The 27,584-nt window shown below is 58.9% G+C and overlaps 1 protein-coding gene across 2 annotated transcripts in view; it reads right to left on the minus strand.

The window, feature by feature from the left end:
- The window catches only part of CTNNBIP1 (catenin beta interacting protein 1), a 56,338-nt gene that overhangs the window by 18,971 nt on the left and 9,783 nt on the right, over window positions 1-27,584 (minus strand). The window contains exons 2-3 of one of the 2 annotated variants that reach the window (XM_062190401.1): window positions 5,635-5,717; window positions 376-496 (exon numbers count right to left, since the gene is read on the minus strand). In XM_062190401.1, coding sequence (XP_062046385.1) covers window positions 376-471 — 96 coding nt within the window. In that variant the 5' untranslated portion in view covers window positions 472-496; window positions 5,635-5,717. The remainder of the gene's footprint in view (window positions 1-375; window positions 497-5,634; window positions 5,718-27,584) is intronic. The other variant, XM_062190402.1, reaches the window with a different exon arrangement.

A 27,584-nucleotide genomic window follows, 5' to 3' on the forward strand; every position in this document is an offset into this window, starting at 1 on the left:
CCCCCCCCCCCGCCACACAGCAGCCCAGGCACTCGTGTGTGAGCCCAGGAGGTCACTGCAGCCCACCCCCCTGGTAGGTGCTCCCCGCCACACAGCAGTCCAGGCACTCACGTTTCAGCCCAGGTCTCTGCAGCCCCCCCCAGCAGGTGCCCCACCCCCGGCAGTCCAGGCACTCACGTTCCAGCCCAGGTCTCTGCAGCCCCCCCCAGCAGGTGCCCCACCCCCGGCAGCCCAGGCACTCACGTTCCAGCCCAGGTCTCTGCAGCCCCCCCCAGCAGGTGCCCCACCCCCGGCAGCCCAGGCACTCACGTTCCAGCCCAGGTCTCTGCAGCCCCCCCCAGCAGGTGCCCCACCCCCGGCAGCCCAGGCACTCACGTTGGAGCCCATCTTCCTCAGCATGAGCAGCACTCGCACCTTCTGCTGAATATACACCTCCTCCGGACTCTTCCCGGGAGCTCCCTCGCGGTTCATCCCCCTGGCCCAGCTCCGGGGACTCCTGCAGGGTGAGAGGCAGCATGGGGGGAGGGGCTCAGACCCCTGCAGGGTGACCCACACTCTTCCCACCCAGGGCCCGGTTCCTGCCTTGCCAGCCTGGCTCGGCCACACTGAGCAGCTCCAGCCCACAACCCAGTGCAGGGGGGCCTGCCTGCCGCTCTGTGCCCAGCCAGCTCCACCCTGCACCACGTCTCCTGCTGTAAGCCATGCCTCGCGTGTCCTGGGGGCCTGAAGCAAGCAACCTCCAGGAGGGGCAGAAGCGACACGAACCACGGCAGCTGGCTGGTGCTCAGTCCCCAGACACCAAGACCACTCCCCGGGCAAACGCCCCTGCGAGTGCGCGACGCATAGGGCTGTGGGGCCGCCGCCACCACCCTCCCTAGCCCAGCCCACCTGTGGAAGGGCAGCTCCTGCAGGCAGCTGGGAAGGCCAGCAGCTGCGCCCAGGTGTCGCTGGGACCTGAGCTGCCGCAAGGCCCCAGGAGAGAAGGCCAGGAGGCCCTGGGGGCGAGGCAGCGGGCGTGGAGGGGCTTAGGTTACACGCTATCGCTCCTGGATGAGTCAGAAATAACGCGGCAGCTGGGGGGGTGGAGCCTCGGCACTCCCAGTGCCAAGGAGCTGTGCTCAGAGAACCAGGGACCAGGCTGGCGGGCCAAGGACACTCCACACGGTCCACCCCCAGGGGCCAGCAAGCCCTGGACCAGTGGGCTGTCCCTGGCAGAGTGGCTCTCTGAGCAAAGGAGAACTGACACGTGTCAGGGCCAGGGCAGCAGCTCCCTGAGGGTACTTGTCCACAGCTTAGGCCCTGAAAGCTCACACAACGACCAAAACCCTGGTCAGCTGGGGCTGATGTCACAGCTGTACACAGGGTACAGCATGGGGCTCCTTCTAGAACCTTCCTGCCGACTCCCAGGGCTCTAGGCTCTCTTCCTCTGCTCCCCTTGCACCTCCTCAGAAAAGGGCCCGAGGCCCTGCACCCGCATGGGAGACCAGGAGGAAGCACCTGGCTCCTGGCTTCGGATCAGCGCAGCGCCAGCCGTAGCAGCCATTTGGGGGGTGAACCAACGGAAGGAAGACCTTTGTCTCTCTCTCTCTAACTCTGCCTGTCAAAAAAAAAAAAAAAAAAAAAAAAAAAAGAGCCCGAGGAACAGCTGAGGACAGGGAAAAGGAGTGGTCAGCCCCAAGGAGAAGCACTCGGGCCACGGCTCAGTGCATGGTGGCACGGCCGGGTGGGAAAGCCTGGTGCTGGGCACTGCTTGCCCATCAACCTCTGACCCCTCCTCCCTCACAGCCACGCAGCACGGTCTCAGGCACGAGTGGGGCGGCCTCCCTCTCCGGGCAGCCACCTCCGCCTGGGCCCCAGCACAGCCCAGGTCCTCACGCCCCTCCCATCCTTCACACCCTGTTCTTACAAAGCAGCCAGAGCTGTCTTCAAGCAAACAGAGCAGGTGACATCACTGCCTGCTTAAACCTACCTGCAAACCAGCCCCACCCCTCCCTCCACGCCCGTGCTTTGCCTTCCTGGCCCCTGGGCCGTTTCTAGAATGTGCCAACGAGCTCTGGCCACCTCCGCACTAGCCTAGACCTCATTCCTCGTCCTGCATCTTGGCTTGAAGATGCCTTCCCCAGCACATGGCCCAGGCCCCTCTGGGTCCCACAGCGCTGTTGTCTTGTCCTGAGTTTCTGAACAGGCCCCCGGCCGGTGTCTCTCCCGACCCTGCTGGGTGGCCAGGCCTGTGTCTGCCTTGCTGACCCTGTCCTCCTGCAACCTAGCACCTGCCCAGGACATCATAAACTCTGCCCGGTGTGGGGGTGGAGGAGCACAATGGCCCCTGGTGTCTCGGCTGCACCACTCCCCCACTCCCCCACCCCTCTCATCAGTTCGGGGCAGACGCCTCTGTTAAAAGAGACTGAGGCACAGACCCCATTTCCCTTAGCTTCTGCAAAGGGCTCTCATTTCTAAAGTACTCGGTGTGTCCCGGCTCCTTGCTTTCCAGAGAGACCTGGGCTGCTCCCCACAGTCCTCACCCGAGGAGCGAGGGCTCCCAGCACAGAAAACCTCCGCTCTGTCCTGCGTCCGGTCCAGGTTGCAGGGGGCCCTCCTGGTAAGACACGTGGCATGCATGGGGCTGGCCACTAGGTGTCGCCACACACACATGCAGCACGGCCCCAGCGTCCTCCCTGGAAAGATTCCCTAGGGCTCCTGACGGCGTCAGGCTGCCCTCAGTCCCGGCCCAGGGCCACAACCCACACTCCAGTGCCGGGTTCCAGCGAAAGGTTTACTCCACTCCGGGAGGGAGCCGGAGCCAGCAAGCCCTGGACCAGTGGGCTGTCCCTGGCAGAGTGGCTCTCTGAGCAAAGGAGAACTGGACATGTGTCAGGGCCACTCCAGCCCCGGCAAGGAGAGGTGTCAGGTTTCTGTCCCAGGGGTCCTGGCGCACAGCAGGTGTCTGCACGGGACCTATCTCACAGGCTTTTGCTCAGTCCAAAGATCCCAACCTCCACACCCCTAGTCAGCAGACCCACATCCCACTGTCCCTACTGTCCCAGCCTCCCCGGTCCCACCCGTACTGGTGACCACTGGGGCTTTTGGCCACAGCTGTGGGCCTGGGTGGGCCCTTGCAACCAGGCGATTCCCACGTGGTAGCCTCCCCCACAGAGCCACTGCTGTCGCGACTCCGGCTCTGGGGAAGACTCTCCACTTGCCACTCCTCAAGGCTCTGGTGACCCAGGGTTCCTCAAGCCCTGGTCTGAGCCGACCCCGCCCGGCTGCCTGGCAGGGAGGAATGCCAGGGCTTATGTGGGGCAGGTGGTGGCCAGGAGCACACGGCCCACCCTTCACCCCCAGTTCAAACACACGGGACACGTTGGGACTGGTTTACACAATTGTGCCCTCACTGGCAGCAAGGGTGGCAGTGGGAAGAAAATGAATAATTGAAGAGAATAAATCATTGTCACCCAAACAGCCACGGCTGTCGCGGGGGTGCTGCAAGTGTTTATTTGAGTGAGCTCGGCGTTGTCTGAGCAAACATGCTATTAAATTTTCATTACAACACTGACAAGCATCAGATTAACTTCACCTGCGAACTCTTAGTCCGCCCCCTCCAAGGGATGGAGAACTGGTCTCCATTAACACGTATTCCAGTTATGAATGACAGCCCAGCCTTGGCTGTCAGAGCCAGGGATGAGGGCGCCTGTCCGTCCTGCTCCCCCAGGTCCCCCCACATTCGTCCCAGCACCTACACAGGGGCAGCGCTTCCATGCCAGACCCTAAGGACGTCCCTTGGTGCCAGCTGCCCAGGACAGAGGGATGGGGAAGAAACACTGGGAAGCTGTCAGCCTTGGGATGAAAGCGATGGAAGAAACCTGTGGACAACACCAGGCAGGGGACGGCCACCTGTCAATCACAGGCCAAGTGGGCGTTACTCCAGAAAACCAGCTCTGACCGAAGCAGTGACAAGAAGCCCAGGTACGCAGCCTGCCTCAGCCAGAAGCGTGTGTGCACAGCACGCACACGCACATGCGTGCACAAGCGCAATCCCACTGCCAGTGTTGGGCCTGCCTCTGGTCGGGAAGGGATGGCGAGGTAGTGGCTCATGGCCACCACGAAGGACCTATCCTACCACATGCGACCGAGAAGCCACGCGCTTCTCCTCTGTGAGAGGCGCCCCAGCCGCCGCGCTCCTGCCCAGCCGTGGCGGCCGTCACGCGATCTCCAGCTCCAGAAAGTTGACCTCACTTCAGAAGAATCAGGAGGTGGTGCAGCAGCGGCCCAGGTGGCAAGACAGCTGCGTGTGTCATGCCGCAGGCGGAGGCGTGGCAGGCCAGCTGGGAAACGCAGGCCATTCTAATCAAGAGTTGGGGGAGCTGGCCTCCCTCTGACAGGCACAAGTGGCCCCACATGCACACAGCCATTGGCATTCGCTTGTATTTATAAACGTGTGGTCAATGCTGTTTGAATACACACAGCTGTAGAAATTAGTGTCCATTTATAGCCAGAGGAGTCTTGCACCTGCTGGGGGACACGGAGCTGACTCGGGCTGGGCTGGACAGCAAGGTGGGACCTTCAGGCCCACAAGCCACCTCTGACCCCTGGGCACTTGTTGCTGCTTTTGTCCTTTTTAAAACACACTGTGTGGGGCCGATGCTGTGGCATAGTGGGAAAAGCCACCGCCTGCAGTGCTGGCATCCCATATGGGTGCCAGTTTACGTCCTGGCTGCTCCACTTCCAATCCTGCTCTCTGCTGTGGCCTGGGAAAGCAGCAGCAGGTGGCCCAAGTCCTTGGGCCCCTGCACCCATGTGGGAGACCCAGAGGAAGCTCCTGGCTCCTGGCTTTGGATCAGCCCAGCTCTGGCCGTTGCAGCCATTTGGGTAGTGAACCAGCAGATGGAAGATTTCTCTCTGTCTCTCTCTCTTTCTCTGCCTCTCTGTAATTCTACCTTTCAAAAAATAAATCGGCCGGCGCCGTGGCTCAACAGGCTAATCCTCCGCCTTGCGGCGCCGGCACACCGGGTTCTAGTCCCGGTCGGGGCACCGATCCTGTCCCGGTTGCCCCTCTTCCAGGCCAGCTCTCTGCTGTGGCCAGGGAGTGCAGTGGAGGATGGCCCAAGTGTTTGGGCTCTGCACCCCATGGGAGACCAGGAGAAGCACCTGGCTCCTGCCATCGGAACAGCGCGGTGCGCCGGCCGCAGCGCGCTACCGCGGCGGCCATTGGAGGGTGAACCAACGGCAAAGGAAGACCTTTCTCTCTGTCTCTCTCTCTCTCTCACTGTCCACTCTGCCTGTCAAAAATAAAAAAAAAAAAATTAAAAAAAAAAATCTTAAAAAAAAAAAAACACTATGCTAGATTTTAAATGTTCCCACTCTAAAATGCACACATGTATTTTCACATTTTCACTACACAAAAATACCACACCCCATAACTGCGACTCCTGGTTTATATAAAGTGTTAATTCAGAGTCTACACAAGCCTAAGAGAAACCAGCAGTTCCACAAGACCCACGACCAGCGTCCACATGCCTGAAGAAAGGAACGGAAGTCACGAGAAGAGTGGGCTTCGTGGTCAGCCTTGCACCTGCGGCCCAGGACCCCCACCCCCATTCTATGGCCACAGGTCAGCGTCTTCCCTTGGGTCCTTACCTGCTCCTGGAGATTAGCTTCAGGCCAACAGGTGCTCAACTGTGAGGAGAGGGCTGTGGCCAGGGAGCACAGCAGGCGCCGCCCTACAGAAACACAGAACACGGGTCATGGGAGGAGCCAGGAAGGCCCCAGGACCGGCAGGGAGCTCCCAGACAGGCTCTGCCGCAGCCCAGAAATATCCGTGCGCCAGGCAAGCCCAGGACGGGGTGCTGACTGCGGCGCCCCAGCCTGTCATTTCCGGCCAAAGCAGGTCAGTCTGCTCCATGCCACACGCCTCCCTCCCCTGGGTTAGTCACCACGTCTAGAAACATCACGGACCAGAATGAATCACGCTGGGACACAAGACGGGCAAGTCCCACACTTGCACGAAATGACGCTCCCTCACTGGGAGGATGAGACGAACAGGGCTCGGGCCTCCGGGCACTTGCCTCCCCTGCGCTCGGGCCTCCGGGCACCTCCTCCCCTGCGCTCGGGCCTCCGGGCACCTGCCTCCCTGCGCTCGGGCCTCCGGGCACCTGCCTCCCCTGCGCTCAGGCAGGGCATTCACGTTCCCATGTGTGCCCAGGGAGCACCTGCGGCTGTGTGTGTGGACACTGACTAACAGACGCAGCCGCTGACACCCCTGCCGGCCTGGCCACGAGTCCACCTGCCCCGGGCACTCCTCCTCCACGAATCAAAGAGTGCCATCATCCTGCTGCTGCCACACTGCAGTGGATTCTGCTGCTGGGGTCACGTGTTTTCCAGAAAAAGGCAGACTTCCAAAGCCTCCACTGAACTTGGGCACAGACTCTCCAGCCCTGCGATGGCAGAGCTGTCACCCACCACTGCCACCTGCTCCACCACACTAACCTGAGGGAAACAGGCCACTTAGACAATTAACTGCTCCTTCATACCCACAGATTTCAGAGCACCGAAACACCAAGGAGCCCCGCGGAGCTTCCCACCCACGCCCCCACGTCCCTCCCCACACGCATGGAGAGGCGCCCTCTCCCATTGCTGAAGGGCCACCGTGTCGGCCAATTATCGCTGTACACACAAGGCTCTGGGCTTCCAAGCAGCAGAGAGCTCTGCACTCACTGCTTTAGGGGGAGGGGTCAAAAGGCCCCGTGTGTCCAGGATTCACAGCCGCCTGTCCTGTCGGTCACTTCATAAACAGTCCACAGATGGAGACACCCAGGCCCGAGGTCCTGGGGCCCTGGGCCTGAGCAAGGCAGGGGCTGCTGCGTTCCACTCCTGGTTCTGCTCTGCCCCTGACCGGCTGTGCAAGCTGCGGCCGGTGGCTGCCCGCTGTGTACTTCAGCCTCCACCACAGCCTCCAGCGGACACAGGCAATGAGGCTTGGCCAGGCCCACAGGCCCCGTGTTGGTTTAAGATTTAGTTGAAAGGCAGAGTGACAGGGAGAGAGACAGAGGTTGTCTACCTGCTGGTTCATGTCCCACATGTCTGCACACAGCCCACGCCTGACTAGGTTGAAGCCGGAAGCTGGGAACTCCAGCTGGGTCTCCCACATGGGTGGCAGGGACCCAAGTACTCGTGCCATCACTGCACCTACCAGGTGCATTAGCAGGGAGCTGGGTCAGAAACCGAGGATCTGGGGCCCACGTAACAGGTTAAGCCACCGCTTGCAATGCCGGCATCTCACACAGGCGCAGGTTAGAGTCCTGGCTGCTCCACTTTCCAATCCAACTCCCTCCTAATAATGCACCTGGCAGAGTCGTGGAAGATGGCCCAAGCCACTGTGGCCATTTGGGGAGTGAACCAGAGACTGGAAGATCTGTCTGTATCTCCCACCCTCCCTCTCTCTAACTCTGCCGTTCAATTCAAAAAGAAAGAAATTGAGGAGCTGGGGCTTGAACTCTGATGACAGGGGACGCAGGCATCCGATCAGAGGCCTAACTCCCTGTGCTACAACCCTACCCCCGGCCCCCACACTTGGTTTAATGATCTGCTGTCACCGTCCTGAAATTCTTGAGTCCCACAAATTGTACAGCTGGTCCGGGGAGAAGAAAAGCGGCGAGGCAGACATTTGGACCAGCGGGCACGATGCTGCTCGGGGCGGTCGCATCCCACATCAGAACACCTGGAGTTGAGTCCCTCCTCGGCTCCCATTCCAGCTTCCTGTTAAAGTGCATGCTGGGAGGCCGTGGCGATGGCTTAGGTCCCTGCCTCCAGCGTGGGAGACCCAGACTGAGCTCTGCCTCTTGACTTCAGTCTGGCCCAGCCCCGGGTGTTGCGTGCATTTGGTGAGTGACGGGAAATCTGTCTGCCTGTCTCTGTCACTCTATCAAATACGATAAATAGATAATAAAATGGTTAATTTAAATGAAGAGGGGTGGGCATCGTGGCAAAGTGGCTTAAGTCACTGCTCAGTTTCCTGGGTCTCAGTGTCAGTTTGTCCACCTCCAGTCCAGCTCCTGCTAACGCGCCTGGAAAGGGCTTGGGCTCCTGCCACTCACATGAGACACCCGGATGGAGATCCTGACTCCTGGTTTCAGCCTGGCCCAGCCCTGGCTACTGCAGCCATGTAGGGTATGAACAGCAGAGGAAGAGGGCTCCCGGGCTCCCCCCTCCCTCCCCGTCTCATTGCTTTGCCTTTCAAATAAACACAGAGAAATCTTGAAAAGAAGCAAAAGATCAAGAGGTCAACATGTCCCTCACAGTGCCAAGCCGGCCCTACCCCAGCAAGCAGATGCTACACGGTCTCAGGGAGGATTGGCCGAGAGCCCTCCGGGTGGACACGGCCCCGAGCAAGGCTTTAGGAGGTGGGGAGGGGCACGGAAGTGGGCAGGCAGGAGCTCTCTGCAGAAGTGGGGAGGCCCAGGGACTGTGAGCCACTGAGCGACCCCGAGCACCCAAAGCACAGCCCGCGTGAGCAGGACAGCCACGGACAGCCACAGCCAGCCACGGCCACCATGCTGTGAGGCCCCAGATGCTCACATGCAGGCCACTGCGTCTCAGACACTGACAAACGGCATGAGGACAAGGGCACGAAGCCCTGAGGATGTGCCACCCGGAGGGGACTGTGGGCAGGGCCCAGATGGTGACAGCCCCAGGACTGAGATGGGATGCAGTATCCCAGCTCGGACACAGGGAGAATGCCGGCGGACGTGCCTGTGGCAGCACCGGCTCTGCGTGAGCGCCGCAGGGGGTCTGGAGCTGAAGGCTGCCCTGGGGCCTCCGGGTGGCACCTGGACCAGAATGGGGGCGGGGCAGACACCTGTGGGAGGGGAGACAGCAGCAGGTCAGGCAGGGAGGGGCCTGGGCCCACAGCTCACCAGTGCTGGAGGAACGGACAGCTGACGGCGTGGGGGCTCATGGGAGGGTCTCTTCAGGTCACCACAGGCTCAAGGACTAGAAGAGGCAGAGCTGGAGATGCTGGGGGGGGGGGAGATCACACCACAGAGGAGGAGAGGGGCGGGGGAGGTCACACCACAGAGGAGGAGGAGGGCGGGGGAGGTCACACCACAGAGGAGGAGAGGGGCGGGGGAGGTCACACCACAGAGGAGGAGGGGGGCGGGGGAGGTCACACCAGAGGAGGAAGAGGGTGGAGGAGATCACACCAGAGAAAGAGGGGGGCGGGGGAGGTCACACCACAGAGGAGGGGGGCGGGGGAGGTCACACCACAGAGGAGGAGGGGGGTGGGGGAGGTCACACCACAGAGAAGGAGGAGGGCAGGGGAGGTCACACCACAGAGAAAGAAGGGGGCGGGGGAGGTCACACTACAGAGTAAGGGGAGGGCAGGGGAGGCCACACCACAGAGGAAGAGGGAGGTGGGGGAGGTCACACCACAGAGGAAGAGGAGGGTGGAGATCACACCACAGAGGAGGAGGGGGGCGGGGGAGGTCACACCAGAGGAGGAGGAGGGTGGAAGAGATCACACCACAGAGAAAGAGGGGGGCGGGGGAGGTCACACCACAGAGGAGGGGGCGGGGGAGGTCACACCACAGAGGAGGAGGGGGGTGGGGGAGGTCACACCACAGAGAAGGAGGAGGGCAGGGGAGGTCACACCACAGAGAAAGAAGGGGGCGGGGGAGGTCACACTACAGAGTAAGGGGAGGGCGGGGGAGGCCACACCACAGAGGAAGAGGGAGGTGGGGGAGGTCACACCACAGAGGAAGAGGAGGGTGGAGGAGATCACACCATAGAGAAAGAGGGGGGCGGGGGAGGTCATACCACAGAGGAAGAGGAGGGTGGAGGAGATCACACCACAGAGAAAGAGGGGGGCAGGGGAGGTCACACCACAGAGGAAGAGGAGGGTGGAGATCACACCACAGAGGAGGAGGGGGGCGGGGGAGGTCACACCACAGAGGAGGAGGGGGGCGGGGGAGGTCACACCAGAGGAGGAGGAGGGTCACACCACAGAGAAAGAGGGGGGCGGGGGAGGTCACACCACAGAGGAAGAGGAGGGTGGAGATCACACCACAGAGGAGGAGGGGGGCGGGGGAGGTCACACCACAGAGGAAGAGGAGGGTGGAGGAGATCACACCACAGAGAAAGAGGGGGGCGGGGGAGGTCACACCACAGAGGAGGGGGGCGGGGGAGGTCACACCACAGAGGAGGAGGGGGGTGGGGGAGGTCACACCACAGAGAAGGAGGAGGGCAGGGGAGGTCACACCACAGAGGAAGAAGGGGGCGGGGGAGGTCACACTACAGAGTAAGGGGAGGGCGGGGGAGGCCACACCACAGAGGAAGAGGGAGGTGGGGGAGGTCACACCACAGAGGAAGAGGAGGGTGGAGGAGATCACACCACAGAGAAAGAGGGGGCGGGGGAGGTCACACCACAGAGGAAGAGGAGGGTGGAGATCACACCACAGAGGAAGAGGAGGGTGGAGATCACACCACAGAGGAGGAGGGGGGCGGGGGAGGTCACACCACAGAGGAAGAGGAGGGTGGAGGAGATCACACCACAGAGGAAGAGGAGGGTGGAGGAGATCACACCACAGAGGAGGAGGGGGGCGGGGGAGGTCACACCACAGAGGAGGAGGGGGGCGGGGGAGGTCACACCAGAGGAGGAGGAGGGTCACACCACAGAGAAAGAGGGGGGCGGGGGAGGTCACACCACAGAGGAAGAGGAGGGTGGAGATCACACCACAGAGGAGGAGGGGGGCGGGGGAGGTCACACCACAGAGGAAGAGGAGGGTGGAGGAGATCACACCACAGAGAAAGAGGGGGGCGGGGGAGGTCACACCACAGAGGAGGGGGGCGGGGGAGGTCACACCACAGAGGAGGAGGGGGGTGGGGGAGGTCACACCACAGAGAAGGAGGAGGGCAGGGGAGGTCACACCACAGAGGAAGAAGGGGGCGGGGGAGGTCACACTACAGAGTAAGGGGAGGGCGGGGGAGGCCACACCACAGAGGAAGAGGGAGGTGGGGGAGGTCACACCACAGAGGAAGAGGAGGGTGGAGGAGATCACACCACAGAGAAAGAGGGGGCGGGGGAGGTCACACCACAGAGGAAGAGGAGGGTGGAGATCACACCACAGAGGAAGAGGAGGGTGGAGATCACACCACAGAGGAGGAGGGGGGCGGGGGAGGTCACACCACAGAGGAAGAGGAGGGTGGAGGAGATCACACCACAGAGGAAGAGGAGGGTGGAGGAGATCACATCACAGAGGAGGAGGGGGGCGGGGGAGGTCACACCACAGAGGAAGAGGGAGGTGGGGGAGGTCACACCACAGAGGAAGAGGGAGGTGGGGGAGGTCACACCACAGAGGAAGAGGAGGGTGCAGAGTAGGAGGAAGGAGTGGAGAGCCAGCAGCAACGTGGGAAAGGCTCAGGCCAGGAAGAAGCCAGGGTGACCTGACAGCGAACTGCTCGTAGCTGCAGGGCCTGCAGGGAAGAGGAGGGGTGCAGGAGGACCCCACCCCTGGTTGCTGTGGCAGGGGCTGGCGGGACCCCACCCCTGGCTGCTGTGGTAGGGGCTGGCGGGACGGGATGGGGACCAGTGTGGAGGCCACGGCTCAGATACATGAACAAGAACACCTCTCCAGGCGGCGCCACGGCTCACTAGGCTAATCCTCCGCGTTGCGGCGCCGGCACACCGGGTTCTAGTCCCGGTCGGGGCGCCAGATTCTGTCCCGGTTGCCCCTCTTCCAGGCCAGCTCTCTGCTGTGGCCCAGGAAGGCAGTGGAGGATGGCCCAAGTGCTTGGGCCCTGCACCCGCATGGGAGACCAGGAGGAAGCCCCTGGCTCCTGGCTTTGGATCAGCGCGGTGCACCGGCCACAGCACGTCAGCCGTGGTGGCCATTGGGGGGGTGAACCAACGGAGGGAGGACCTTTCTCTCTGTCTCTCTCTCTCTCTCTCTCTCACTGTCCACTCTGCCTGTCAAAAACAAAAGCAAAACCACAAGAACACCTCTCCGGAGAGTCCGGCTGCTGCTGCGGTGCAGGACAGACAGGAAGCAGCGGTCGGCCTGCAGCAGGGCGCCAGCACAGGGCTGTCCCCGGGGACAACGGCAGTCGTCAGGCAAGAGGGCTGCGGAGGGCGAAAGCACAAGCATGGACCAAACCCTGACCATTCAGCGCTGCCCAGGGCCGCTCGGGCCCACAGCCTCCGCACCCACAGGTCTCCAGCACGGCCGAGGGGCCTGGTCACGGCGCAGGCACCCACACCGGGGCCTCAGCAGGAAGAAGAGGGGACACAGGACGCCTGCTCCCCCTCCATGCACGGAGCTGACCATTCCACACAGGTGAGCCCACAAAGACCTGCTTCTTGTCCTCTACCTCGAACTGCGATGCACAGGAACACGGCACGGGCCGGCGCTGTGGCACAGAGGTGAAGCCACCCCTTGAGATGCCATTATCATACCCCATGTGATAACGCAGGCTTGAGTCTCGGCCACTCTGCCTCCAACCCACCTTCCTGTTGTTGTGCCTGGGAAGGAGCAGAAGACGGCCAACTACTCAGGCCCCTGCCACCCATGTGGGAGACCTGGATCGAGCTCCCAGCTCATGGCTTCGGTCTAGCCCTGGCCCAACCCCAGCTGTTGTGGTTACTCTCTCCCTGTCACTCTGCCTTTCAAATAAATAAAATAAATAATAAATCCTTTTTTTTTTTTTTTTTTTTTTTTTTTTACAGGCAGAGTGGACAGTAAGAGAGAGACAGAGAGAAAGGTCTTCCTTTTGTCGTTGGTTCACCCTCCAATGGCCGCCGTGGTAGGCGCGCTGCGGCCGGCGCACCGCACTGATCCGATGGCAGGAGCCAGGTGCTTCTCCTGGTCTCCCATGGGGTGCAGGGCCCAAGGACTTGGGCCATCCTCCACTGCACTCCCTGGCCACAGCAGAGAGCTGGCCTGGAAGAGGGGCAACCGGGACAGGATCGGTGCCCCGACCAGGACTAGAACCCTGTGTGCCGGCGCCGCAAGGCGGAGGATTAGCCTAGTGAGCCGCGGCACCGGCCATAAATCCTTTTTCTTAAGAAATATGGCACTGAGTCAGGTTAAGTCAAAATACAAAGACACAAAACACACCACATTCAGAAACAGACATGCGCAGAAGTAAATGAACCAGGGAGGGCTGGATGCAGCGGCCGCCTGGGGAGGGGGGGCCGGAGTACACGGGGGAGGGGCCCGAGTACAGCCATGCCCCCTTGCAGGCATGTGTTCATCTCCCACCACCAAATTTATTAAGCACCTACTATGGACTGGGATACATCAGTTAAGACAACCAAAAGCCAAATCTCCCTCCGCAGATGGCAGTGGGTGAGTAACAAGGCTTGGAGGAAGGCAGGTGCTCTGATGAACCCCGGTGGTCAGGCCGGCCTCCCGCAGCCAGGTCTTCAGAGGTCAGGGAGCGAGCCTGGGGCAGAGCTGGACAGGGCCTGTGCGGGGCGTGTGTGGGCCGAGGCAGGAACAGGAGCTGATCACCAGGGCCAGGGAAGCCTCCATGAAAACCTGACCGTGACCCACATGCCCAGGGCAGCCGCGGGGGGATGGGGCGGCAGCTGGCAGCCAAAGGCCGGCAGGGCCACCTGACTGCTCCCATGGAGACGAGGCAGAGGGGGCGAGAGCCAAGGCCACGGCACAGTGCAAGCACGGTGACGAGGGCAGGCATAGAGGGAGGGTAGGCGGTGGCGGCCCGGAGTGGGCGCCGTGGGGAAGAGGAGGAGCTGTATCTCAGACGTCCACAGCAGTTCCCATCCCCAGGCTTCAGCTTCCCATCTGCCCTGGGGGTGGGAACGGCAGCTGCGCCAAGGGTGGGCTGGGGGAGTCAGGAAACAGCATTTACAGACAGCGCTGGGCACAGTGAGAGCTCCGTAACCACCAGCGGCTGTCATGGGCAATGAGATGATAGGACTTGGTGTCTTTCATCACAGCCAGGGGTGGGCAAAAACAACCAACCAGGGCGCGTGTTGTGGCGCAGGGGCTAAGTGGCAGCTTGGGGCGCCCACGTCCGATACCGGAGTGTCTGGTTTGAGTCCTGGCTGCCCCACTTCTGATTCAGTTTCCTGGGAGGCAGCAGATGCTATGTCATCACTTGGGTCCCTGCCACCCATGAGAGACCCAGATGGAGTTCCAGGCTCCTGACTTCAGCCTGGCCCAGCCCTGGCTGTTGCGGGCATCTGGGGGAGGGAACTAGTGGATAGAAGATGTCTCTCTTGGCCGGCGCCGTGGCTTAACAGGCTAATCCTCCGCCTTGCGGCGCTGGCACACCAGGTCCTAGTCCCGGTTGGGACGCCGGATTCTATCCTGGTTGCCCCTCTTCCAAGGCCAGCTCTCTGCTATGGCCCAGGAAGGCAGTGGAGGATGGCCCAAGTCCTTGGGCCCTGCACCGGGAGAAGCACCTGGCTCCTTGCTTCGGATCAGCGCAATGCGCTGGCCACAGCGGCCATTGGAGGGCAAAAAGGAAGACCTCTCTCTCTCTCTCTCACTATCCACTCTGTCAAAAAAAAAAAAAAAAAGTCTCTGTCTCTATTGCTCTGCCTTTCAAATAAACAAAAGCAAAAACACACATTTTTAAAAGGAATTCCAAGGATTAAAATACCCCCAGCATCTCCTCCGACACTGGCTCGAGGGAACGTGGAGGGAAGAGCTGCAGAGGGTGGGGCCCACCCACTCCCATGTTCCACGGCCTGCCCGTCCCCAGGGCCACCACAGCAGGACCAGGCGGTCCCTGCCAAGGGGCTGTCCCGTGCTTGCGGCACATTTCACAGGCCAGATGCCAGCAGCAGCTCCTCAGCTGTACCCAGAGTGTCCTCAGCCAGCCATTGCCAGGTGCTGGGGGAGGGGAGGAGCACCCCCCACCCTGGGCTCACAGCTTGTCCTGCAGGTGAGTGAGTACAGCATGGGGCAGAGCTGGCTGCAGTCACCCAGCTGGGCCACCCTGCAGCAGGATCGGAACCCACGGCTCTCGCTGCAGAAGCAACTGGACAAAAACTCGCTCTGAGGCCGGCGCCGTGGCTCAATAGGCTAATCCTCCACCTTACGGTGCCGGCACACCAGGTTCTAGTCCTGGTTGGGGCGCCGGATTCTGTCCCGGTTGCCCCTCTTCCAGGCCAGCTCTCTGCTATGGCCCGGGAGTGCAGTGGAGGATGACCCAAGAGCTTGGGCCCTGCACCCCATGGGAGAGACCAGGAGAAGCACCTGGCTCCTGGCTTCGGATCAGCATGATGCACCGGCCGCAGCGGCCATTGGAGGGTGAACCAACGGCAAAAAGGAAGACCTTTCTCTCTGTCTCTCTCACTGTCCACTCTGCCTGTGGGGGGAAAAAAAAAAAAAAACTCGCTCTGAGCCAGGGGCAGGGGCGGTGCTGAGGCCAACCCGCAGGTTGCTGCCAGAGACGCACCCTGGCTGGCAGCTCAGGTCCCCTGGCGACATCAGAACTGCAGGTGGTGACACAGAGAATTCCCAGACGCCCCACGCTCAGTGACAAACCAACGCAGGACTCCGGGCCTGGGAGCAAATCCCACACGCGGCCTCCTCAACCGCGGGACGCGGCACCACTCCTGGGGGCTGACCTTGGGCTGAGGAATGTGTCCCAAGGCGCCAGCCCAGAGGCAAACCTGCTTGGAGCTCCTCCCCGGCCCAGGAAGCTGGGAGAGGCTGCAGGGCAGCAGCCATGAGGCCATGCCGCCCGGCACTTCCTGGAGGCCGGGGGCCGAGCCAGTCATGGTGAGCACGTGGTCTCGTTTAATTTTCAACCTCACAAGCCCTCAAGGTAGGAATTCTTCCCATTTCACAGATGAAACTACCGAGGCTCATGGAGGCAGAGCTGCCCAAGGCCATGGCCGGGTGTGCGTGCAGGCTCTCCCTCTCCCACCCCAGGGCTGACAGAGCGCCACCTGTCTTCAGTTAGGTAAAATGGGAATCCAGCTGGTAGGGCAAACAAGGAAGCCAGAAGCCACGCCTCCTGCCACTGGAGACCAACGGGAAAATGGGATGGGCACCGGAGCACGTGGGGGAGGGAGGGGCCGGGGGGAGCCAGGCAGGACGGGCAGCAGCAAGGGAGGAGCCAACGGCTGTGGGAAGACCCAGCAGGGAGCCGTGCTGAGACACCGGCAGCCCAGCAGCCCTGCAGCCCCGCACCCGAGGCACCTGGCTCCTCAGTGACACGGCGGGAGTTCACTGCTGAACGGTGAACTCTCCACGCCTGCACGCTACCCTCAAATGGTTCAGGAAAAAGCCAAATGTGTGTGTGCGTGTGTGTGTGCGTGTGCATGAGAGCACATGTGTGACTGTGTGCATGTGTGATCACATGTGATTGTGTGCATGTGTGTAACCATGCACGTGTGTGCATTGTGTAACCATGTACATGTGTGTGACTGTGCATATGTGTGCATGTGTGTAACCATGTACATGTGTGTGGCCGTGCACATGTGTGTGGTCATGCACCTGTGTGCATGTGTGACCATGTACATGTGTGTGACCATGCACATGTGTGTAGCCATGTACTGTGTGACCGTGCACATGTGTGCACTGTGTGGCCATGTGCATGTGTGTGACCATGCACACGTGTGCATGTGTGTAACCATGTACATGTGTGTGAGCGTGCAAATGTGTGCATTGTGTAGTCATGTACATGTGTGTGAGCGTGCACATGTGTGCATGTGTGTAACCATGCACTGTGTGACCGTGCACATGTGTGCATGTGCGTAACCATGTACATGTGTGTGGCCGTGCACATGTGTGCACTGTGAGACCATGTACATGTGTGTGACCATGCACATGTATGCATGTGTGTAACCATGTACGTGTGTGACCGTGCACATGTGTGCTGTGTGTGACCATGTACGTGTGTGTAACCATGCACGTGTGTGCATTGTGTAACCATGTACATGTGTGTGGCTGTGCACATGTGTGCATGTGTGTAACCATGTACATGTGTGGCCGTGCATGGATCTGTGGATGCAGAGACAGAGCACAGCGTGAAGACGGCCGCACATGAACTACCCCGAGTGAGTCCAGGTGAAGGGAACGTGGGTGCTCGCTGTCCTAGTTCAACTCCCTGTAGGCTTGAGAAAAAAATTAAGGGGCCGGTTCTGTGGTGTAGTGGGTAAAGCCACCACCTGCAGTGCCAGCATCCCATATGGGCGCCGGTTCGAGTCCCGGCTGCTCCACTTCTTTTTTTTTTTTTTCTTTTTTTTTGACAGGCAGAGTAGACAGTGAGAGAGACAGAGAGAGAGAGAGAAAGGTCTTCCTTTTGCCGTTGGTTCACCCTCCAATGGCCGCCATGGCCGGCGCACCGCGCTGATCCGAAGGCAGGAGCCAGGTGCTTCTCCTGGTCTCCCATGGGGTGCAGGGCCCAAGCACTTGGGCCATCCTCCACTGCACTCCCGGGCCACAGCAGAGAGCTGGCCTGGAAGAGGGGCAACCGCGATAGAATCCGGTGCCCCGACCGGGACTAAACCCGGTGTGCCGGTGCCGCAAGTGAAGGATTAGCCTATTGAGCCGTGGCGCCGGCCTGCTCCACTTCTGATCCAGCTCTCTGCTGTGGCCTGGGAAAGCAGTAGAAAGTCCTTGGGCCCCTGAACCCACATGAGAAACCCAGAAGAAGCTCCTGGATTCAGATAAGCCCTGCTTGGGCTGTTCCGGCCATCTGGGGAGTGAACCAGCAGATGGAAGACCTCTCTCTCTGCCTCTGGCTCTCTGTAACTCTGCCTTTTAAATAAATAAAAAAGAAACAAAAATTAGAAGTTGGGAAAACATTAAAAAGTCCCATGGAAACGGGGATGTCCCACAATGGGCAGTTGGTCTAGAAGGCCCCTGGCTATTTAGAACCCTGTCTGTATCCCAGCCCGACTGCCCCACACTGGCCACAGCGGGGCCTTCTCCCCTGGGGAGCAGCTGCGAAGCCAGACGGAGGCCTCTGCAGGCACAGGTGACTCCATGTCTGCCCTCTGCAGCGTCCCCCATTCTGCCCCAGGCATGAGGCACCCCGCCAAGGCCCTGGCAACACTGCATCAAGTCCACGACCTGGTTCAGATCAGCTGCAGAATGGCCAGCGCACAGCCGCCACGCCGAGCCCCCGGCTGGAGCAAACACAGGAGTCCAGCACAGCGGGACCTGCGTGCTGGACAGGAAGCGAGAAGAGATGCTGCTTCCACCCCGCCAGAGGCAGACGGAGACGGCCAGTCAGATCCAAGCTGACCTCCGCAGTGGTGGCTCGTGATAGGGCAACTCCTCGTCCTCTCCCCCCCCCCCCCCCCGACAGCTGGCAACTTCTGGCGACATCTGGAGCCACTTTTCATAGTCATGACTAGGAGGACAAACCGGGTAGTGACCACAGGTCCGTGCCCACCATGAAGAATTACCTGCCCCTGTGCATGGTGCGGGGGGCAGGAGACCCCACTGGGTGTTGTCGACTGCACCAGGCTCCTTCGGCACCCCTGCATCTGCCGTTCCTTCAGCCTGGAGCGCCGCTCCCCGCCTGATCACCAGCCCAAGCCCTCCTGACTGCTCTCTGCTCTCCCAACACCTGCCCTGGGCTGCCCTAAGGCCCGTGTTTGCACACCTCAACGGCGGCTGCCTGTTTTCACCATCAGACACAGGATGCTCTCTGAGCACAGGCCAGAGGCGGGGTTGTGGCCCTCGCAGGCCCCACGCAGCCTTATTCTCAGAGGCATTAAAATGGACTGGATCTCTCATTAAACATAATTCTCATAAACTCATAATAGAAGGACAACAAACAAGTAGATGGGTCATTTCAAAGTTACTATCCTTGTAAGACAAGGAGACAGAACAAAAGAAAAGTAACTGATTGGTTATCACGTTACTCTAGGTAACCTTTTTCTAAAAACACAGATTTATGTAGACATGCATTTGAAAGTCAGTGAGAGAGAGAGAGAGAGAGAGAGAGAGAGACACTCTCCAAATGCCCGCAACACTCAGGGCTGTCGAGCCAAGGCCAGGAGCCTGGACTCCAGCGGGGTCTCCCACACAGGCGTCAGGTACTCAGGGACCTGAACCATCATCTGCTACCTCACAGGCTGCTCACATACCCGCAGGGAGCTGGATCAGAACAGGGCAGGGGCCAGCGCTTTAGCGCATCAAGTTAACACCCTGGCCTGAAGTGCCGGCACCCCATATGGGTGCCGGTTCTAGTCCCGGCTGCTCCTCTTCCGATCCAGCTCTCTGCTATGTCCTGGGATAGAAGTGGAGGATGGCCCAAGTTCTTGGGCCCCTGCACCCACGTGGGAGAACAGGAGAAGCTTCTGACTCCTGGCTCCTGCCTTCGGATCAGCGAAGGCAATTGTGGCCAATTGGGGAGTAAATCAGGCAATGGATGACCTCTCTCTCTCTGCCTCTCCTCTCTCTGTGTAACTCTGACTTCCAAATAAATAAATAAATCTTTAAAGCAAAGGAAGAAGAAGAAGCAGCAGGGCAGCTGGGACTCGAACCAGGCACCTGCTACGGCATGTGGGCATCCCAGGCAGCGGCCGCTCCCTCTGCCCCATGGTGCCGGCTCCCTAGATGAGCTGAAGGCCGCTCCCTCTGCCCCACGGTGCCGGCTCCTGAAGGAGCTGAAGGAGACAAGCTGGCCTGCCTAGGAAATGCGGTTGTCATCTCCAATCCTGATCTCCTGGGAAGTCCCCTCACAGCTTGGTTTCAGCTCAGTGACAACTTTAGTGCGAGTGACTCCATTTTGATTTTTTCTTCCGGTCAGCCGGGGCCTCGTGCAGGAGCTTGGTCCAAGGAACGGCCTCCTGTAATTTTTATTTAACATCTCAGATAATCCTAAAACATCAGGGAATCCGAGCAGCCTTTCACAAGCTGCAGAGACCTTACAAGGTAACCATTTATCCTGTGCTTCTGGCCCAGCCGGTGAAACAACCCCCAGAACGCGCTGCGTCTCTGGCCCTGACTTGGGTGATGGCGAGGCAGGGGCACCTGGCGGGCCTGCTCCGACACAGGACGCGGCGGCTGAGCTGAGGCACCCCTCAGCGGCGCCAGAACACCCTGGACTGGGCCCTCGGGCACCACGGTTCTGAGCGAGGAGACCTGTGGTGGAGGCTTCATCCCCACCCAGGAGCGGAACCGGGACAACAGGCGAGAACAGCATCTTTTGGCTTTAAAAAGGATTTTTTTCTTTCTTCCCAGGGAGCAGTCGGAGCCCTGGGACCTGAAGTCAGGAACCAGCACGCCTACAGACTCCGGCTCCAGACCTTCCTCTCATTTAGCCGGGCTCAGGACCCTGGGGCTCTGGAAGACTCCAGAGGGGCGGGTAATGCAGAACCCAGAGCCCCTGCTACACCAAGTCCTGTAGGGCCGGGAATCCCCAGCTCCCTGCGGGCCCAAGTGTCCCTCACGCCCGGACAGGAGTCTCCGGCCCCAGCCACTTCCCCATAGGCTGCGTACCCGCCAGGAAGCTTCCTGCAGGAGGGCAGCAAAAACTCCACACAGGCGGGGGGGGGGGGGGGGCTTTCCTCTCCCGGGACCCCTGCTGGCTGCTGAAGCCCCCACAAGGAGCGTTTCTGTGGGGTCAACTTCAGGGAGGAAGAACCAGCTCAGGCCCAGTGAGCCCAGGGAAGCAGCTGGGAGGAGGCCCCGCAGACCGGGAGTGACCTCCAGAGAAGGACAGAGGGCAATCAGACCACAAAAGCTCCTCAACCCGACGTGGACAGCCCTGTCAGCTCTCGCAGGGTCACGACTCACTGACGCTGTTATCCGTTTATCCCGAGGAGGTCATTCATATTCCTCTACACCTGCACAGGATCACAGGGTCACAGGGTCACCCGACTCTGCACCACACGACAGGCCCACAGGACCCGGCTCTCCGGACACCACCTGCTTCCCAGAGGCAGGCCTGGCCCCAAGCCACCCAGAGGCCCCAGGGCTGGCGCTGTGGTGCAGTGGGTGAAGCTGCTGGAGTCCCGGCTGCTCGGCTTCTGATCCCGCTCCCTGCTAACGCGCCTGCGACAGCAGCAGCAGGTGGCCCAGAGCATGGGCTCCTGCCACTGTACATGGGAGACCCGGACAGAGTTCTGGGCTCCTGGCTTCGCACTGGCCCTGCCCCAACCGTTGCAGCTCTCTTGGGAGTGAACCAGCAGATGGAAGATCTCTTTCTCTTTCTGTCTCTGTCTCTCCCTCTCTGTCACTCCACCTTTCAAATAAATAAAATAAATCTTAAAAATAGAGAGAGAGCCGGCGCCGTGGCTTAATAGGCTAATCCTCTGCCTAGCGGCGCCGGCACCCCGGGTTCTAGTCCCGGTTGGGGCACCGGATTCTGTCCCGGTTGCCCTTCTTCCAGGCCAACTCTCTGCTATGGCCCGGGAGTGCAGTGGAGGATGGCACAAGTCCTTGGGCCCTGCACCCCATGGGAGACCAGGAGAAGCACCTGGCTCCTGGCTTTGGATCAGCACGCTGCGCCGGCCACGGCGGCCATTGGAGGGTGAACCAACGGCAAAAGGAAGACCTTTCTCTCTGTCTCTCTCACTGTCCACTCTGCCTGTCAAAAATTTAAAAAAAAAAAAAAAATAGAGCGAACCACTGCTCTCGCCAAGACCTCTCCTGTTCCCTCCACTACTTTCCCTATAACTGGTTCAACTAAACCAGCCTCCTGCCAAGTCCTAGGGCAGGGGAGCCCTCCTGCTGAGAGGACGGGGTCATTTAGCCAATCAGTGTCCCCTCCTGAGTCCCCCCTCCTCGCTGCCCAGCACTGGCAAAGGCCACCTGGAACCCTGCTGGGCACCGGGCGCAGTCTTCTGGGGGAATTCTTTCCAAACTCTGCAACAAGCGCTTTGCACACAGGCATGAGCCAGTCTGCACACAGCCACAGGTGTGCCTGTTTACTCAAAGGACGCACGCTCGTTCCGAGCACCACTCAGCACCAAGCCACACTGTTGTTTGCGTGGGCAGCTGCCTCGCAACAAAGCATAACCCCAGGAAGGAGGAAGCCTCCCCTGGACGCGCTGAGGACTGTTTCCTTCCTCCCCAAACATGTGCCGAGCTGACGATCAAAATCAAGATGTTTTCAACAGACACCATTGGCGTCTCCCACCTGTGTATCTCATGAACTTGAAGGAGGAAGCAGCAAGAAGAGAGCCGCTGGGTCACAAGGCCTTGTCCAGTTTCTGGACAAGGAGGCTGGCGGCTGAGCTGAGGCGAGTGACCAGCAGACAGCACCTGGCCCAGCAGGAACCCTGCGCTGGCCCTGGAAGGCTGGCTCAAGGCTGGGGCCACCAGGGAGGCGCTCAGGAGAGCAGAGGAGTGGGCGCAGAGGCCCAGGGGCCACCTTGGAGGCTCCAAGAGAGAAGCTGTCCCCCTTCTTCCCAGCGGGTGTAGGCACAAACACCCAGAACCAGGCACACCCTGGCAATCCAGGAGCCAGATGGCACCTCCATTCCCAAAGCCACAAAACCATTAGTCAGCAGGCCACGGGGCAGAGCTGGCCTGGTGAGACTCCCCTGGCAGAGACTCCGGTTTTACAGGCCAGCGACTCATCCGACTGTCACGTTTCACAAAATGACACCCAGGGGCTGTAGCCCATGGCCACAGAGTGCAGGCAAGACCAGACCTCCTGCAAAACTCAGCCGAGAGCCAACAGCTTCCACCAAGGCTCACTGAGCGCGACCATTATCCTGAGGATGGAAACTCAACTTCCTTGAAAATGTACAAACGTACTTGGAGCACATAACGCAAAGCTTAAAAAACAAACAAACAAAAGGCACAAGCTCTAGTGGGCAGGAGAAAGCACGCTGGCTCTCACCTGCTTCAGAAAACTCACACCTGCCAGGAAGGTGTTTCATCCTAGAAACGCCCGAGTCCGCACACAGGACGGCTTACCCATCAACATTCCCGGGAGGAGAGGGAAACAGGTGCCCCAGCGCCCCACAGCAAGCCAGGACAAAAGCCCGAGGGCCGGGCGAGGCCAGGGGCCCACCACCAAACCAAACGCCAGACGGAACCAAGTGACTCTGCTCCTCTTCACCTTTTTTCCGAGAAATTACGAAGCCACAGAAACACTAGAGGCAGTACATGGAAAAGTGGAATTAAAAGTTGATTTTTGGTGAAAAGTGTGCGATCCATGGGTGATGTTTTCACTGAAAGCATTTCCACCACTGGTGGTCTGAAGAGTTCCCACACGGAGGCCCCTGCAGTCGTCCCTGGGGAGAGCAGCCACCTAGGCTCGCCTGTGCCCGGGGCTGCTCCCGGGGGTACAGACGCTGCCTGTTTTCCGGAGACATTTGAAAGCTGCAGACGTAGGCTCCCCCCAACATGCCTCTCCTACCATGAGTCTCCTAACCTAGAGCCAATCTCCCATAACCAGTGTCATCCCACTCACGGAACTCGCTTGTCTTCTAATAGATAGTTCTTTTTTAAATTTGTACATTTATTTTTATTTTAAGATTTATTTATTTATTTGAAAGTCAAAGTTACAGAGAGGCAGAGGAGGCGGGGAGGGGGAGAGAGAGAGAGAAGTTTTCAATCCACTGGTTCACTCCCCAATTGGCTGCAGTGGCCTGAGCTGCACCGATCCGAAGCCAGGAGCCAGGAGCCAGGAGCCTCTTCCAGGAGCTTCTTCCAAGGTCTTGGGCCATCCTCTACTGCTTTCCCAGGCCATAGCAGAGAGCTGGATTGGAAGTGGAGCAGCTGGGACTTGAACCAGCGCCCATATGGGATGCCGGAACTGCAGGCAGCAGCTTTACCCACTATGCCACAGTGCTGGCCCCTAATATATAGTTTTAAAATATTTACTTATTTATTTAAAAGGCAGAGTTACAGAGAGGGAGAGGCAGAGACAGAGATCCATCTTCCATCTGCTGCTGGTTCACTGCTTAAATGTCGACATGAGCTGGGAACTCGATCCAAGCCTCCCACGCAGGCGGCAGGAGCCCCCTCACTCGGGCCATCACCACTGCCTCCCAGGGTCTGCACTGCTGGGAAGCTGGAGGCGGGAATCTGCACCTAGGCTCTGCGGCACGGGATGCGGGCATCCTAACCGATGTCTTAACTGCTGGGCCAAACCCCGTCTGCCCCCAGGAATTTAATTCTGACTCCAAATGCCTCTGATGTACAGCCCAACCTGTGCCTACCTCTCAATCCAGCCGTGCTGGCTGCTAGCACGGGGCCTCACCGAGGGTCTCGGCTGCACGCAGCGCCGTGCCATCGTTCGCCAGCTGCTGGCCTATCACAGCTCTAACCGTCAGAGCCACAGCACCGCCTCTGGGATTCCCACAGCCTCCATGTGTCCAATCATGGCTTAGAACTGGGTTAATTTTGAACATTTTGGCGAGCTGATGACATCCAAGATCTACTGGAGGCATGGACCGGTCTGCCCCATTTCCTGGTGATTTCTCTGATACCTAGGTTATGGGTCAACGTTCCACAGATAGAAAATGCATTAAATATATTAGAGGAAAAACAGAAGAAAAGACCAGCGGAAGAAGAAAATAATATGGAATAAAACCTGAAAGTCATAGACAAAATCAAAACTGTGCATGAGAAAAACAATATAATCAAAATGTAATGACAACTGGGGAGAAACATGCGTGACACATCACAGCCACAGGACAAACTTCCTCAATACAAAAAGAGAATCCATGGGGCAGGCGTTTGACTCCGTGGTTCCTGCATCCCATACTGGAGTGTGGGCTCAAGTCCCAGCTCCTCCACTTCCAATCCGGCTTCCTGCAGGTGCGCACCCTGGGGGGAAGCAGATGAAGGCTCCGGGGGGAGACTTGGATGGAGATCTGGGTCCCTGGGTCCCACCTGGCCCAGCCCTGGCTGTCACGGGCACCTGGAGAGTGAACCAGCGGACGGAAGATCTCGCTCCATCTATCTCTCTGACTCTGTCTTTCAAATAAAACGGAAACAAAAAAATTTTGATTACATAAAAACAAAAAAAGAACACCCATGGATCAGTAAGAAAAAGACTTCCAGAGTAAGAAGGAAGTGGGCGAGGGACACAACAGCCTGTTCATGCGTGATCTGTAAAGACAGGAGGTGATGCTTCACCCCCAAACGAGGAGAATGCAAATAAAAACTGCTCACAACCACTTCCCAGCCACAGAGCTTGGCAAGGCTGGGCCGAGACACGGGGAAACAGGCCTCCTCATACAGCGCCTGCGCGCACAGAGAGGGTTAGATCTGGAGTGGGTGTTGTGGCACAGCATGTCAGGCCTCTGCCTGGGACACGGACGTTCCAGGTACTGGTTCCTGGGCTCAATCTCGGCTCTGCTTCCTCTTCTGGTTTCCGCTGGGCACAGCCCACAAGGCGACAGGTAAAGGCTCAGGTGCTTGGGTCACTGCCGTTCACATGGGAGACCCCAACTGGGCAACGGGCTCCTGGCTTTGGCCAGACCCACCCTGGCTGTGCGGGAATCTGGGGAGTGAGCCAGCAGATGGAAGATCTCTGTTTCTGCCTCTCTGCCTTTCAAATCCAAAAAAAGGAAAAAAAAAAGATTTTAAAGTATGTTTTTATTGTTTATTATCCAAGTCTGTTCATTTGTTTGTCCTTTCTTAAGATTTATTTATTTATTTGAAAGTCAGAGTTATAAATAGAGACAGAGAGACAAGGAGAGTGAGAGAGACATATTTTTCATCTGCTGTTTCACTGCCCAATGTCCAGGGCTGAGCCAGGCTGAAGCCAGGAGCCAGTAGCGTCATCAGGGTCTTCCACGTAGGTGGCAGGGGGTCAAGCACTTGGGCCATCTTCCACTACTTGCCCAGGAACATCAGCAGGGAGCTGGATTGGAAGTGGAGCAGCCGAGATACCAACCAGCACCCATATGGGTGTCATAGGTGGCAACCTACCCACTATGCCATAATGCTGGCCCCTATTTATTTAAAATGCAAAGTGATGGAGGGAGGGGGAGAGAGAGAGAAAGGAGAGAGAAAAGGAGAGAGAAAGAGATATCTTCCAACATTGGTTCACTCCCCAAATGCTGGCAACAGCTGGGGCTGGGTCAGACCAAAGACAGGAGCCAGGAGCTCCAACTGGGTCTCTCAGTGGTTGGTAGGGACTCAAATACTTGAGCTATCACCTGATTCCTAGGGTTCACGTTAACAGGGAGCTGGATCAGAAGCAGAGGTGGGATTTGAACCCAGGCACCCTAGCAAAGGATGCTAGTGTCCCAAGTAGTGGTTCAATCTGCTATGCCACAATGCCAGTCCATGGAAATAAATGAGAGGAAAAGACCAAACTTAAATGTTTACCAATTCAGGATTGGCTAAAAAAATAATTAAAACACAGCCAATCAGTAGAATGCCATGGAGCCATTACAACAAGTGAGGTGGTTCCAGATGACCTTAGAAAAATGACTGGATCTCTGTGCCTCAGCTGACTCATTACAAACTGTACACGAACAGTACTGGGGGCCAGCGCTGTGGCATAGTGGGAAAAGCTGCAACCTGCAGGGCCAGCATCCCCTATGGGCGCAGGTTCAAGTCCCAGCTGCTCCACTTCCGATCCAGCTCTCTGCTATGGCCTGGGAAAGCAGTAGAAGATGGCCCAAGTCCTTGGGCCCCTGTACCCGCATGGGAGACCCAGAAGAAGCTCCTGGCTCCTGGCTTCGGATCAGCACAGCTCCGGCCATTGCAGCCAATTGGGAAGTGAACCAGTGGATGGAAGACCTCTCTGTCTCTCTCTCTGTCTGTCTCTTTGTAACTCTTTCAAATAAATAAATCTTAAAAAAAAAAAAAAAAGTACTGAATCTGCAGGGCTGTTGTGTGGATAGCGAGGTGAACGTCAGCACACAGTGAACACTCACGCCATCAGCCACATGGCAGCAGAAGGACAATGACGATGGCCTGGTGTTTAACCAGTGGAAAAACTGCAGTGCAGAGCACTGTACTGAGCAGAGTACCGTCTCCAGTGTGTGTCCACGGAGACACGTGTGTGTCATGCCTGTGGAAACTGTGCTCACATAACGCAGTGTCTCTGACTTAAAAACAGGGTAGGGGCCAGCGCTGTGGCGTAGCAGGTAAAGCCGCAGCCTGTGACACCGGCAGCCCATATGGGAGCTGGTTCATGTCCCAGCTGCTCCACTTCAAATCCAGTTCACTGCTGATGGCCAAGTGCTTGGGCCCCCACCACCCGCATGGGAGACCCTGATGAAGCTCCTGGCTCCTGGCTCCTGGCTCCAGGCTTCGGCCTGGAGTGGTGCTGGGTGTTGCAGCCACCTGGGGAGTGAACCAGAGGATGGGCTCTCTCTGTAACTCTTTCAAAATGACATAAATAAATCTTTAAAAAGTAAATAAAAAATACCGTATCCAGAGGGTATGCGCATGGAGACACACGCGGTCACGCCTGTGGAAAACCGTGCTCACAGAAACGCAGAGCGGCCCTGCCTGAGATCTGAGGGGCCCTGCTAACAGCAGCACTTCGGAGGAGCTGAATGGCTGTGAGTCCAGGGAGGGATGTAGCCGTCACCATGCAGACCAGGCCGCCTTTTGGTTCTGCGCTGTCTTTTGCCTACAGGGTGGAGTAGGGAAAGGGATGGGGCCAGAAGCTCGGAAGAAAAGAAGGGTCTTCGGGGGGCTGGGCCAGCCCCGTGCAGAGTCTGTCTGGGCAAT

The sequence above is a fragment of the Lepus europaeus genome, chromosome 5, assembly GCF_033115175.1.
Source record: "Lepus europaeus isolate LE1 chromosome 5, mLepTim1.pri, whole genome shotgun sequence".
Taxonomy (NCBI): Eukaryota; Metazoa; Chordata; class Mammalia; order Lagomorpha; family Leporidae; genus Lepus; species Lepus europaeus.